The sequence below is a fragment of the Lepidochelys kempii genome, chromosome 7 (genome assembly GCF_965140265.1).
Source record: "Lepidochelys kempii isolate rLepKem1 chromosome 7, rLepKem1.hap2, whole genome shotgun sequence".
Lineage (NCBI taxonomy): Eukaryota > Metazoa > Chordata > Testudines > Cheloniidae > Lepidochelys > Lepidochelys kempii.
Window position 1 is genome coordinate 27,337,449 of NC_133262.1, and position 15,112 is coordinate 27,352,560.

Sequence of the window (15,112 nt, forward strand, 5' to 3'; positions counted from 1 at the left end):
TCCTGCTGGGAGAGTGGAATACCCTAACTCCAACTGGAGTACAACCTTAGTATTAAAGGGTGTGTAGGAGAAGTACGGAGTGGATTGCTTTGCTTTCTTCAGGGTGGCAATCTTACTTATATTTGTATTAGATATTTATAATTCAGCTTGGAAAAAAGGAGACTAAAGGGTGATATGATAGAGGTATATAAAATCATGAGTGGTGTGGAGAAAGTGAATAAGGAAAAGTTATTTACTTGTGCCCGTAATACAAGAACTAGGGCCCACCAAATGAAATTAATGGGCTGCAGGTTTAAAACAAATAAAAGGAAGTTCTTCACACAGCACACAGTCAACTTGTGGAACTCCTTGCCTGAGGAGGTTGTGAAGGCTAGGACTATAACAAGGTTTAAAAGAGAACTAGATAAATTCATGGAGGTTAAGTCCATTAATGGCTATTAGCCATGATGGGTAAGGAATGGTGTCCCTAGCCTCTGTTTGTCAGAGGGTGGAGATGGATGGCAGGAGAGACACCACTTGATCGTTACCTGTTAGGTTCACTCCCTCTGGGGTACCTGGCATTGGTCACTGAGGGCAGACAGGATACTGGGCTGGATGGACCTTTGGTCTGACCCAGTATGGCCATTCTTCTGTTTTTATGTTAAGATTAACTAGAGAAGACAGAACTTCAGAAATTAGTTTATAAATTATTGTATAAATAATGTAGAGGCAGAATTTGGCTCTCGGTCTCCTGAAAGCTCAAGCTAATTCATGTACAAACCAAAAATTAAGCTGAGACACTTTCTGCATCATCTCATAGTATTACAAATAAGACTAGTAGCTGAGTTCACTGCAAGCTGTTCTTGTGCATCCAAAGGCAGAATTTGGCCCTAACAATGTTACATTGTATGGTCAGCATTTGGAGAGGCTTGACATTTTGTGATGGTGCAGTTTCAAGGGCCCTCTTCATGACAAAGCTAACAGATGCATAAAAGTGAGCATGTGACCTTAGAGGAGCTCATTATACCAGATTTCACATTCCTTTGAACACCTTATCGCAGCTTTAATTCTATGGCAGTCATACGCCATTAGCCCTTTTACTATTGTGAATGCTACAATGTGAAGTGTTATTTTATTTCTAAAGAAGTTAACAGTGAGATAAAGTCAATATATTACCATGTGAAATATGAGTTTTCAATCAAATGTCACTTAAAGTGTCAACGCATTTGCGAAAAAAGCAGACCAATATTTTTAGTATCCCATACAAATATGTTTGCCATTCTTACCAAGGAAGGCACCAGCTCTGTGTTCCCATGCAACAAAATCCTGTCAGCACAGTTAATCCCTGTGGATGTCAGAAGAATAAGCCCCAGAAGAGCAAACAACTGCACTGTCAAAACCATGTCATCAACATGCAAGCCTATTTCTAGTATTATTACACACTCCATTGCCTCCAATCACAACCCAGGAAAACTAGAATCCATGTTCAGAGTCATCTGATCTTGAGGAATTGACACAGCATGGCTAATAATCCCACAGAATTCAGAAACTACATTGGATTTTAAAAAGGCAGCCTTATTTTTGTACCTTGGATTTGAAGCAGATTAAATAATAGAAAAGGGTAGGCTATCAGCTCATGATTTGTATACTACAGCTGTCCAGTTTGAGCTGACAGACATTCTTTGCAGGGCTAGTTGACTGAATAAGAAAGGCAGAGAAAAACTCAGAGTAATAGGTGGACTGTAAAAAAAAAAAAAAAGTGTGATAGAGGGGGGGAAATGAATGCAACAACAACCAAAGCTGATGGAGTTACTCACTAGAACAAATAGTTAAAGCTCCTTTGTAAACGACAAAATGAAGGTATAAAGGAAACTGGATTAGTTCATAGTCCTGACACACACTTCAAGTTGTAATATAGTGTAAATTACTGTTCTAAGTAAACTTGGACTAAGCTTTCTGCAAGCAGGACAACAATAGAACCACCATGAAAGGTGAGCTATAATTTACTTTTTAGACCTATAGTGAAGTGCTCTGTAAAGAAATATTTCCTTTGCCAACCAGTTTCTATTTTTAACTTTACAGTGGAAGTTACTGTTTAAGTTGTTTTTCTTGTTTCTGAAGCTAACAGTTGTAAAACGGCACAATGCTACAGAATATTTTTTTCTTGAACACAGAATCAGGCACTGTAGCAAAATTTTCAAATACAATTTCATTTAGAGTGTTAATTAATAAGTGGTTTGCAAGGTAAATTGTTGTCACAAAAATCCAAACCTTTCACTTACAGATTTAATGTGTTCAATACGGAAATCTCATTCTGTTGTTCTTTTAAGATAGTGTTCCTGTTACTAATTAATGTTTGAGCTCTACACGTCAATATGCACTGTATCCTTTATTTTCCAAGACTTTTAAATAATAATTGATGAGAAGCTTTTCTACTTTGAAATAACAGATACTATTAATGATTTGATGCATCACAAAGACAATGTTAAAAAGGATTTATCCACCTATTGCTCTGATTCTCCGGAGCCAAAATAATTCATATGGGATCAGCAGCCAAGACTCCCTAATATATCTTTATTATTCCATTGTATGCATATTAACATAACTTTAGGCAGCATGATGTTTTTAAAGGAATAGCGTTAACCACATATGACAGGTACAAGGTATTATTATTTCAGTCAAAGCCAACTGGATCACTGTCAGGAGCCATGGGAGTAGATAATTTTAAATATTAAATATCATTGAGTACTCCTGTCACCTCATTTATCATTTTAACAACTGTACTTCACAAATGTTTGCTTAGTGGATAGATGTTCAAATCTTTGGAAAATACAGCTGGCATTCAGATAAAGGAATTTCAATTAATAAGCATAAACATGGGTGGATATTTTAAAGAACAGACTAAAAAAATCTGGCTCACTGGAAACTTTTGTTGAATCCTCTGTAGTGAAGTCTTTGAAGATTATTGTTTTCTCTAAAGGAACACAAGCTTAATTCTTTAAGGTGCAACATTCAATCAAAAAAGTAACTAAACAGGGACTGTGCTTGCAATTTTAACATACAGTGATTCAGAATCACTGGCTCGGAACCACTATCACTATAGAAAGATAAACATTACAATTTAATATCCTTGGGAACTCTATGAGAGTGTTTCATTCCTATGGGTATGTAGCAGCTAGAAATTCATCATATTTTTATGGCAAGGGGGTGATGGCTAAGCTTGCTAAAAGTTATTTGCATTTAAGATAAAGCCATGAAAAGTAGCTCAGTTTGAAACTAGAGAAAAATTATCTTTAGTCTACATTATATGAGGTTTCCAAAATTTTATCTAGGGCTGATTTATACTATTCTGATGTACCAAACTGTGAAACAAATGTACATTATTGTCCATTACCAAAAAGTACATCTTTTGTCTATGCTACCAATGTTTGTATTACCAAAACACACCGATTATAAATTAGTTTCACCACATTATCACTTCTTTTACTTCTTGTACAGGTGAACTGCTTTTGGTTTCAAGTATCATTGTACTAATGCATATGGTATGTGGATGCCCCGAAAAGTGCCTATGTCATCAAACGTCAAAGACAGTGGACTGCAGGAATCAAGGACTTGTTGAAATTCCCTCCCACATACCTCCTGAAACTCTAATATTACAGTTGCAGAATAACCATATTTGGAAAATCAATCAAAATGCATTCAATGAGACCCCTTTGCTCAAAATTTTAGACTTGTCTAATAATTCTGTTTCAAATTTGTCATCGGGTGCTTTCCAAGGATTACGATATCTACAGGTTCTAAACCTAACCAAGAACTTGATTCATTACCTAGAAAACAAGACTTTCAATTCCCTCCCTCAATTAAAAGAACTGGATTTGTCATCCAACAGTATATTACATTTGCCTGAAACTCTAGGAAATAATACAGAGAATATAACTTTATTGTCTGTTAAGTATAACAAGGTTCAAAGACTGGACAGAATTCTGCTGGAATCCCTCCCAAACCTGAAAGTTGTTCTTTTCAAGAATAATCCATGGCAATGCACTTGTCATGTCATTGGCCTTAAACTGTGGCTAGAGAGCTTTTTATACAGAGGTAAGTAATTTTCTCTATTAGATAAAATGTAAAGAAAATGGTCTAACATATACTTGATCTATCCGAGCTACCATGGCCTTGATACCAGAAAGCACTTAAGTACATACTTAACTTTCTCTCTGCTCTGGACTAGAGTTTGGCAAATACCTGAGTTTTCAGACTGCTGGAAGTTCAAGAACATAAACTCAATTTGGGTTAAATTGAATCCAGAATTTAAATAAATATTGGCAAAGGAAACATGTAGTTTGACGCAAAGCATTTTGTTTCCAGACTTTTAAAATAGGCTCAATTAAAAAAAAAAAAAGAGGAAGTAGAGGTAATGGTTGTGGTGTGGTATATATCTTATAACTTTTAGCCCAGTACTTAGGATATTCACCTGGGATATGGGAATCCCCACTTTGGAGCAGGGATTTGAACCCCCAGAGATTAGTGCCTACCAGGCTATTGACTACTCTGGGGGAGGTCTCTCTCAGTATCTCCTGGTGAAGCTGCTTGTATAAATAATTATTCATTCTAGTAAGGACTTGAACTTGGGTCTGCCCCCTTCCAGCGGAGTGCCCTAACCACTGGATTAAAATGATAATACAGAAATACACAATGCCACGGTAAAGGAAAAATTAAGTTTGTATGTAGTTTAAAAGCAGCACAAAGTTGTTTGGCCATATCTCTACCTGCATTTAATCTCTTCCATTTATAAATCCCTTAGTTATTCTACATAAAAAGAGAATAAGACTTAACTCTGTTTTTTGTAAGTCAGAAGTTGTCTCGCTCTGCTTTTGAATGGCATTGCAATGCTTTGTTCTGAGCAGCTTTAGAATCCAAGATGATTAGATAAAAGGGAAAAAAATCATTTATAATCCTAAAATGTTTGGTTTTTTTAAGTATATCTCTTTTATATGCAGTGTAGGAAGTGAAAGGTATTAAAATTAAAGGAAGACCTGGCTCTGATTGCTGTGGGAGCTAGTCAGACTTTGAGAAGTCAAAAGAACAAGCCAATCCTATTTCCTCTAAAATAAACATTGATGCATGAATGTGATACAAATACTTCCTTGGTTTCCTATCTGTACGTAGATCAACATATTGGCATGGTACAAGGCAACAGCTCATGTGAAGATGCGCTATGTCTTCTGTTTGCCCTCTGTAACACAATTGCTATTCAGTGTCCATTGATAGCCTTCACTCATAGTTATATGGGCAGGAATTTTGAAGATGAGATTCGGTTTGTGCACAGAAGGAAGGCTGAAGAGATGAGATTGAAAGGAAATCTGACATGTCATAACCCATGACAGATTGTCCTTTGTTGTGCCTAAATAGAGTTGCTTTAATCATTCAACAAACAGAAGAGTTTCTGTGGAACTAACCAACTAATTTTCACTCCTTATTTCTCCTTCTAATTAATTACTTTTAAATGACTTTGTGCAAGAATAACTTTAAACCTTGCAAAAATAACCTTGAAAACCTCACACTTTGGTTACTAGAACTGTTTAAAGTTCATATGCACACTTCCTTGTTAAAATGAAATGTATATAATTGGACAATTTATATGTCCAGTTAGTGAATTGGTAACAAACAATCAAGTCTCCAAATGTTTCACCGGGAAATTCTCACTACCATCCAGTCACACACTGAGTACACCACAGGTAATCACTAAACTACACCCCCCCCCCTCAAAATTTTATTTTTATTTCAGGAATTACCACCATGAGAAGAGACATATTTCTTTTTACAGTAGCTCTCTTTTTATGCTGTGGCCAAATCATAGGGCCAGTTCCTTAGCATACCCAGCGCAGACGGAAAGCAGCATTTATTGTGTACCTGAAGGAAATGGTTAGCATAAGGGGAATCTCCAGCACAAGTTAAGCCATTGCAGCTGGGCACAACTTAGAGTGGACTTGAGGCTGTTCTAAACTGTGCTGGAGGCACAGCTCTCAGGCGTTCTAGGAGTGGGGAGCCGGAATGATGGTGTAATAGCACCTCCAGAGCCATCTGTTCTAGAAGCAGCATTGGCACAGACAAGGATCTGGTCCATTGGATCTGTGTTAAAGCATCTAAAGTACATTTAATTAAGTTCCATCAGTACAAGATGCCTAATACTTGGCTAGGTAACAGGTGGGATTAGTTATAGAAAATAATAAATAAAATTAAACAAGCTTTTAAGCCAGTGATATGTGCAATTTATCAAAATATTCAACAGGCTAAGTTGATAGAGTGGGTCTGTAATTTAACTGATAAAAATTAGTCTCCTGAGGGCTTTCTCTCCCAGGGTTAAAGTCATACGACTTTCTGGACTGTTAAACTATTAAGTTATTTCTTTCAGCCTCCAGGCTTTTGTTACATTTTGCTGGACCTATTCCCTAGAACAAATTTTAGCAGGGGTTCTGAATTCCGTATGCAACAGAAGGTAATGATCCAAGATAAGCATATCAGATTATCTTAATTACTATGCCAGCAGCACAGCTTCTTTAGTTTATCTCAGAAACACAGCCATTGTTTGGCAATTCAGTGATTTTTTTTCTTGTCTCACCTTTGCTTTACAAAAATTTGCCAAAATTTTAAAAAATCAAGTGAAATGCAACACACAAACGCATTTTAACGACCAGTGTTGGAAGAAGTCTAGATATTCTGTACTCTAATATTTCTCCAGTATTATTCTTCTGTGACTTATACTAACCAAAATAAGTTATGTTCCTGTAACAGGGTAGCTGGTCCCTTAAATGAAACTGGGCTCAGCTCTTGCATTCCAGTCAAGTTCACCCTAGCTTGATGTAATGAGTTGGGCGTGGCTGGCCCCAGGGAGTTATAAATGAGAGTTCAGAACACTGATAGCATTTAGAAAGGAAGAAAGAGTCCTGAGAATAATACAGACTCCAAGGAGAGACTGCTAAATTGGAATTAATTTGCAAACTGGATACAATTAATTTAGGCTTGAATAAAGACTGGGAGTGGATGTGTTATTACACAAAGTAAAACTACTTCCCCATGTTTATTTCCTCCCCCCTCGCCCACTGTTCCTCACATGTTCTTGTCAACTGCTGGAAATGGCCCACCTTGATTATCACGGCAAAAGGTTCCCCCTCCCCTCCTGCTGGTAATAGCTCATCTTACCTGATCACTCTTGTTACAGTGTGTATGTATTGTTTCATGTTCTCTGCATATATAAATCTCCCCACTGTATTTTCCACTGCATGCATCCGATGAAGTGAGCTGTAGCTCACGAAAGCTTATGCTCAAATAAATTTGTTAGTCTCCAAGGTGCCACAAGTATTCCTTTTCTTTTTGCGGATACAGACTAACATGGCCGCTACTCTGAAACCTGAGAATAAAGAGCACTCAGAGGAGGGGATGCCCCTGAAGGTGGAGCAGTGAGAGTTCCCTCATTGAGCAGTGAAGCCAGATCAATGCAGGTGAAAACAGAAGGTACAAAGGTAGTCAGGAGGTCACCTACAAGCTTCCCCAGGCCCAACAGCCATGACTGGAGAGAGCTGAAGGCTGAGAGAAGCAGAGGGAAATGCCTGCTGGCTCTCTGAGGTTGATAGCTAATGCTGAAAGGCCAGAGAGACCTGAAGAGTATAGGTACTTGGAGGGGGTGGAGGCAGTAAATGACTACAAACACAAGGGGAAGGGAAACAGAATAAGTTTGAGAACCACTGATCTAAGAGCATTGGGATGCCCAGGGCCTCAGGGGAAAGACCTGTCTGTTGGGCTCAAGAAGTGAAACACACCCATTTTGCTTGGTAGGATTGTCTTGTGGAGTTCTTTCTGCTACTGGAGAGGACTGCCTACTCTGCATACTGCCAACAGACACTCCTGTGCTAGCGGAGGCATCCACCCAAAAACCAAGCTGTCAAGTGAAGCGTCCACGGATTGGGGTGCCAGAGTCTGCAGCTATGTTCTGTGAGCAGTCCCGGAAACGTCGGGAGTGGGAGAGGGTGGAGAAGAAGAGGAAATCAGAACTGGCAAGGCCAGAACGGAGCAATCGGGATGACCATCACCCTTTCCCACTAGAGTTTGTGACAGACACATGACAAGAGTGGTAGGGGAGGGAAGATGTAGTTGCTTCAGTGACCACATAGAACTTTGGCTAGCGAAAGGAACAGTTGAGGCATCTGAGATCCAAGATTGGTCTCATCCCCCTTCTTGTGTACCAGAAAACAGTTTGAATACTTGAAAGGCTGTGGGGACTGGCTCCATTGCACCTCTCTGCAGGGGGAGTCCACCTCTAGGGTAAGAATACTGTCGTGAGAGTGATGCCTGGCATGGGATCAGCACAGGGGATGTGGAAGAGGCAGCGTCACAAACTCAATGGTATAGCCATGTCGAATGACACCCAGGACCCATTTTGTCTGTTGTTATTACTCTCCATGCTGTCAGAAAGAGTTTGAGATGGCCCCCAAAAGGGGTGGCTGGTAAAACCATTGGGGTGCAAAGTGGTTGATGGCTCTCTAGTTGCACTCAGAAATATCGCTTAGCAAAGATTGGGCATGTTGTGCAGATGACTTCATCATCAAAACAGGTGGATGAGATCTGTGGGCCTTCGGGCATTTCTGTGGAGGCTCATAGATGGTAGAACTGGGGCCATGAGCTCCAATATGGCCTACCTGGTTGATCCTGCTGTTGAAGCAATGGTGCCCAAGGAGTCAAGTACCAGTGGCTCCTGGGCTGAGCTAAGGTAGGGTATTGCCATGGTGCCACTGGGACCTTCTGATAGGTATGTCTTCAGAACAGGCAGCAGACCATGCGTAGCATCTGGATCCTCAAGCTCAGAGGAACCAGAGTCCTGTGCAAATGGCGGTGCCAACAAAATGGGGTGTGTTGGAGGAATTCAGCCAGAAGGTGGCAGATTCGAGACAGTGGATGGGGCTCTCTTAGTCGGCAAGAGTTCTGGAACTCATGGAAACCTCACCCTTTCCAGGGGAGGACAGCTGATGAGGTCCAGGAGGATTTTTGAGTCTCCCTGAGTCAACAGCTCCTGGTTTATGGACAGAACTGGGGCCAGTAAAGGGATCCATCTCTGGACCAATGATGCCGACGCAGGAGTGGTATGTGGGTCTGGAACTGGAACTGGAGGGTCTGTTGAGCAACTTTTTGTTGCTCTTGTGGGACTTGGAATTTGGTGCTGCTCCATGGCCGGAACTTGTGGACAGCACAGCATCTTTCTTAGACTGGAGAAAGACTTACTGTCATGCTTATGTGCATGCTCCCATGACTCACGACTAGGCCTTGACGCAGGGTCCATAGCACTGGTACCAGTGGAGCCGGACTGAGGATCCATGGTAGGAGACACTCTCTTGGACTGTTCAGGCCAATGTACGGAGGGAAGGGGGGGGGCGTTCCCTGACCAGGATCTGACTGCAGCCCCATGGTAACTTGCATGAGGTGCTTTTTAGGACAAAAGACTCTGCCTTCCCATGAACAAGCAGGGAAGGAGAGGCAGATACCGCATCTGGACACGGTGAGGGCTTCCCCCAAATAGTACAGGCAGTGTTGGTACTCATCGCTGAGGGAAAACAAGCATGGACAGAAAGGGCAGACTTTGAATCATGGACTTTTTGGCATAATCCAGTACCGGGGGGAATTGTTCGGCAGAGAACCGCAGAAGCACAGTCCCAAGTCCTTAATCGTACCAAACTTTTAGAAACAAGAAAATTGCTCCAGAAACAGCAAAAATCTTGACTATATACAGTACCAAGACCTGGGTGCTGTAGGGGGTAGAGGGAGTTGGAGATTGTTTGCCAGGTAACCGCCGAAGTGAGATCTCCAGCCCTTAAACCAACAAAACTTCTAAAAACAATAAAACCACTACAAAAACCTGAAGAATCCTGACTAAATATGAAAATAAAAAAAGTTTTTCTTAAAAGTTTTGGAAAATGCATTACTAAGGACAAGAAGACAGCAGAAGCTCTAACACAGACCATGTGGCGGTGAGAAGGAACTGCAGATGTCTACCCCACCTTTTATCACCTTCGGCGAAACCATAAGGCAGTGCAAGGGTGCATGCATGGACCGATGGACATAACTACTTTGAAAAGCTCTGGTTCCAGGCATTTGCGCATAACCCTCAGTGGAACACTGATTGGGACCATCACTTGACGAAGAATAAAAGATTTCTTGAACTGAATGCAACTCAAGCAATTGATTCTTGTTTCATATACTTAAATAATTAAAGAGAATGCTTAAGTGATGGTAGAATTGTAGTTTTCCATTCCAACACCCTTTTCAGTCACTCATAACCATGGAAGGATCAGAGCTGCCAAATTTGGAACTTCAGCCATATCCACACTGAAAATGTCCATGTTTGGAAGTCTTTGGATCCAGGCTTTTGGTTTGACCTGTTACAGATCAAGGCTTCAGCTGCTAGGCTCTGATTCATCTTGGAACATCACCAATATTTGTCGGGAAGGTGGTCTTAGAAATTTGGTATGGGCCAATCTTAACTCACCAGCTTCTAAAACAAATTCTTTTTAAGATTAAAATTTCCATGCCTGGCCACAGAGGGAGAGGAATTTTGAAGTGACTTGATTCAGTTACTTTTGAATAATGCAAACTTGAAAATATACAATGGTTGTAGCCCTACCCAGTAGCTATAGGGCCATGATATGTGGGATGGTAAGGGAGCTGACTTCTGATACATATGTGCTCTAATGCACTAAGGACTGATCCTGCCCCGCTGCTTGAGCAAGGGTGAAAAGGCTCCCTACTCCATTCCCCCCACACCAAGTTCACCCATTCAGCGGAGAGCAGGTACCAGCCCTAAAGGCTGCATGGGGCACGAGTCACTTTCAGGTTTACACTAGTGTAGATGGTGGATTCTCTGTAACTTGAAGTCTTTAAGTCATGATTTGAGGACTTCAGTAACTCAGCCAGAAGTTATGGGTCTATTACCGGAGTGGGTGGGTGAGGTTCTATGGCCTGCAATGTGCAGGTCAGACTAGATGATCATAATAGTCCCTTCTGGTCTTAAAATCTATGAGTCTAATAAAATACATAGGATATACTGTATGGACAACTTTGAAATTAGAAAATTCAACTGCTTTACTTTTCTAACTTTTGTATGGAGAATACTGTTTTTGGCATGTAATGTGAATGGTATCATGCTTTTATAAACTATGTAGAAAAAATCAGGGCATTTAGGATATTTTATTTTAACAATTTGCAGCATGGCAAATGTTAGCACATAGTGTCAGAATTATCACTACTTCAAGGACCATTGCTGTGAATGCTAATAGGAAATGTTTACAAAAGACATATTGTTTCCATCTATGTTTATTAAAAAAAGTAGTGGTAAGAATGTGCTTGGTAATAATAGCTCTTTGGTTTCACTTATGGCTTTATACCTGCCTATTTTTATACTACTGGGTGTGTGTGTCTGGTGGTGATGCGGGGATGGAGGGGTTGTTTTGTTTTTACTATAAACATTGATAAAGTACAGGTAAATGTACTCCTAATGAATTATTGGTTACAAGTAATTGCTTATTTGAGTATATAAAAGTGTTATAATCCTAGTGTTTAACTAATTGGAAACATACACAAAATAATATATGGTTGTAAATTGTTTAAAAGTAGAAAAATGAAGCAGTTTATAAATTCCATTGGGCTTCGTTTTGTTTTTACATACAGAAAATTCAGAACGCCAAAGAGCTCAAGACTTTAATATGTTCTTTTCAGGAGGAATAAGTGATGGCATTATATGCTCAACACCAGAAAATCGGAAGGGAAAGGACCTCCTCAAAATTCCTTATGAGATGTACGGGGCATGCCCTCCCACAGTCGCTAATATTCATCTGGCTAATATTCATCACCACAACTTTGAGCACAGAAGTTCTCTGAAGCACACTCAGCACAATGAAAATGGAGAAAGTAGCCGTTCAGACTGTGAACCTAAACCAAAGCCAAGGCCAGTTAGTTTGCGTCATGCAATTGCCACTGTAGTAATAACTGGAGTTGTCTGTGGAATTGTGTGTCTAATGATGTTGGCAGCTGCTGTGTATGGTTGTGCCTATGCTGCAATTACTGCTAAATACCACAGAGAACACTTGGCCCCAGTAACAGAGCAGGGGAGTCCCGAGGAAAAAGAGCCATTTGGTAGTTCCTTGGCTTAAGTTACTTTTGGTCTTTGGTTTCACCCAAGTAAGACTCCTCGTTTCAATCAGAAGCTTAGTGTCAGGTATGACTGATTTACTTCTTACTCCTGTATTTTGCTTTTTCACATTAAAAAAGTTTCTGTAAAATAAGCATTCATTCCTGGGAAGCAATTTATGTTGAGAGGTGAAATAAATATATTATTTATGTTTTGTGCATGCATACATTCTGAAGTATTACATGAGGATGTGAGTTTGAGATTAATTAAATCTTCATGTAAACACTTTCAAATATTCTGTTCTACATTAACTAGTCCACTGTGTAACATTAGTATAATTCATGGCAATTACAAACAGACAGTCACTAGCCATCACAATGGAATGGAAAATGCAAAGCAATTTTAAGTGGCTTGGTAAAGCTTGCCTAATATGTACCTAAGGAATACATGGCAGAACAGTTACCTCTAAATACAGGTCATACTATCTAATAGTAGAACTGTCCAAATTATTCACTGCAAGTAACTGACCCAACAATTTTTTAAAAATAAATAATTTGCAAACACATTTTCTACTATTCGACCGGCTCTACTAGATAAACCATTTTAATATTGCACCCATGATGTAGTTTATGACATGGAAAATCCATAATTAGCTATAGCAGTTCAGTTCTAGGCCTTGTCCAAAGATAGAAACATCTTTCTCTTACTTGGGGAACAGTAAAGAGGAGCTGGCAAGATGGAAGTGAAGGAGAAATGGTTAACATGACTGCATCATGGCATTCTGATAAAAGGATTTGAGAAATGGCATGGACAGAAGCAAAAATAAAATATAGACATAGAAGCTACACTTTCTTCCTCAACAAAGGACTAATACACAACCACCACAGACACTTCTGATGGTCTTAATTCATAAAACTTCCATTTGGCAACTCTCATAACAGGAATAAAATAATGGATTTGGTACTGAAACCAATACAATTATGTGTTTGTATACTGTTATTCTCTCTCTTATGTCTGGCTAGATTCCCCGTAGGATGTATCCTAGCAGAGGAATCCATAAGCAGAAAGTTTGCTATAAGAGGAAGTTGCAGTCACAAAATCCTCAACACCAGAGAACCAGAAGGGAAAGAATATTCTTAAACTGCAGAAACATTTTTCAAATAAAATATTTGGCTAGGGAGTTCACTGCACCATTTAAATCTAGTATTAGATTATTATAATATATATGTCTAAATTTTCTAGCCTGGATTTTAGTTTCAGAATTAGCATTTTGTAACAAAAAAAAAAAGGAATTTTATTTTAACTAGTGTAGTGATGCAAGGGTATTGGATGGAATTTTACCATCTGTGCACTAAATGAAGATCCTCAGTGCCAAACCAAAGGCAAAGGCCCTTTACTGGTGGGAATTACAAGGGAGCTGGGAGACACATACACACAAGCTAAATTTAGGGTCCAGGGCACCCATGCAATTAGACTGCAGATGCAAATGTGAAAAATGCTAAAGCTCCAATTGACTTCAGTGGAGCCAGGATTTCACTGACACTGCTCCCAGTAACCTGGGACTCAGCTATGGCCCTTTAAGTACAAATACCCTCTGCTCACCCCTTAAAAAAAAACAACCCAACCTACCAAAACCTTTTAGACCGTCTTCCTAAAGAAGCAAAAAAAGATACAAAAATGATTTTTAAATATTTTTTAGGTCACCTTTAAGCTGCTTTTGCCATTTTCATGTGCACTTAAGGCCTTAAGTCCATGTGAAATTCTGCCATAAAGCAAGATACTTCTTACTTCCATTAGTGCATTCCTTTGTATGACTGGAGTAGGCCAATCCATACTAAATGTGTCATATACATTCTAACATGCTGTATGTTAAAAAAAATGCAGAAACATCACATTATGCTTTGATAAAATTGTATACATTTATAAATTCAGCCCACGGTTGCCACAAACAGCCATTTAAGATGATAATGTTTACCAACAGTTTAAATGTCAACAGAGGAAAATATAGAGCCAATCATTTAAATTAACAAATGCAAACTTACAATTTTGCAATATGAAAAATGTAATGTTTATCTGTAAAAATAAAATTCAGATGAAAGACACAATTTGCTGAGTATTCTGTGAGAACCACAAATTATCTTTCACAACCACTGCAGTTCAGAAGGGATGATTTTCAAACGCCTTACAGATTATTTTTAGCTGCTCATTGTATACTGCTGAATCCAGGGATTCCCTACAGAAATGGCCTTAATTTGTAAAACTATGGACATCTGCTGCTGCTGAAATAATGAGTTATTTGCACAGATTTATTTTGTCAGTAAAGGTAATTGACAAACAGTTTCAACAATGCAATGTAGAGTATTTCTATAAACACAGTGTTTCCCCCGCAAACTCTGGAAGAGCCCCTTTATTCCTGAAAACATCAGGATAGCTTGTTCACTGCTTGCCATTTGGAAAGACAGCTGAAAGAAATGGATTGTACTATTCTTATCTTTCAAACAGGGGTCACCTTGTCACTGCTTTCAGAATCGATACCTGGAAAATGGAGACGAAGAATGTGGTCCTACTCGCAAATTTGTTCCCCATTTAGAATAGGAGACAAAACCACACAGATTTCACTTTGTTCTCTACAGAAAAAGCCCATTAATGGTTATACATGGAGAGAAACACAAGTACTGAGTTTTCCATACTGAGTGCTGTATGCAAGTCTTTCCATCCAAAACTTGCAGAAGGATAATAAAAATGTAACTTCATTACCCCCAAGTGATCCCACTTCCAATCAGAGAGAGAACGCCCCTCCTTGTTTTTCAAAGTAGGCAGCTCAATTACATTATACATAGTGTATCTTTCATTTGCAACATTAACAAAATAAGACACCATTGTTTGCATAATAGTGACCTCCTATTTGCTGCTGGCCAGGTGACAAAAGTACAGAGGCTCCCTTTAGTTCAGCATTGAAAA

General features: G+C 39.4%; 2 protein-coding genes across 9 annotated transcripts in view; one reads left to right on the forward strand and one right to left on the reverse strand.

The window, feature by feature from the left end:
• The window catches only part of CACNA2D3 (calcium voltage-gated channel auxiliary subunit alpha2delta 3), a 735,544-nt gene that overhangs the window by 111,087 nt on the left and 609,345 nt on the right, over positions 1 to 15,112 (reverse strand). The gene's annotated exons all lie outside the window — the stretch shown is intronic.
• Positions 1,964 to 12,173, forward strand: LRTM1 (leucine rich repeats and transmembrane domains 1). Its single transcript, XM_073354720.1, has 3 exons — positions 1,964 to 1,970; positions 3,478 to 4,074; positions 11,740 to 12,173. The coding sequence occupies exons 1-3, from the start codon at positions 1,964 to 1,966 to the stop codon at positions 12,171 to 12,173; spliced, it is 1,038 nt and encodes a 345-aa protein (XP_073210821.1).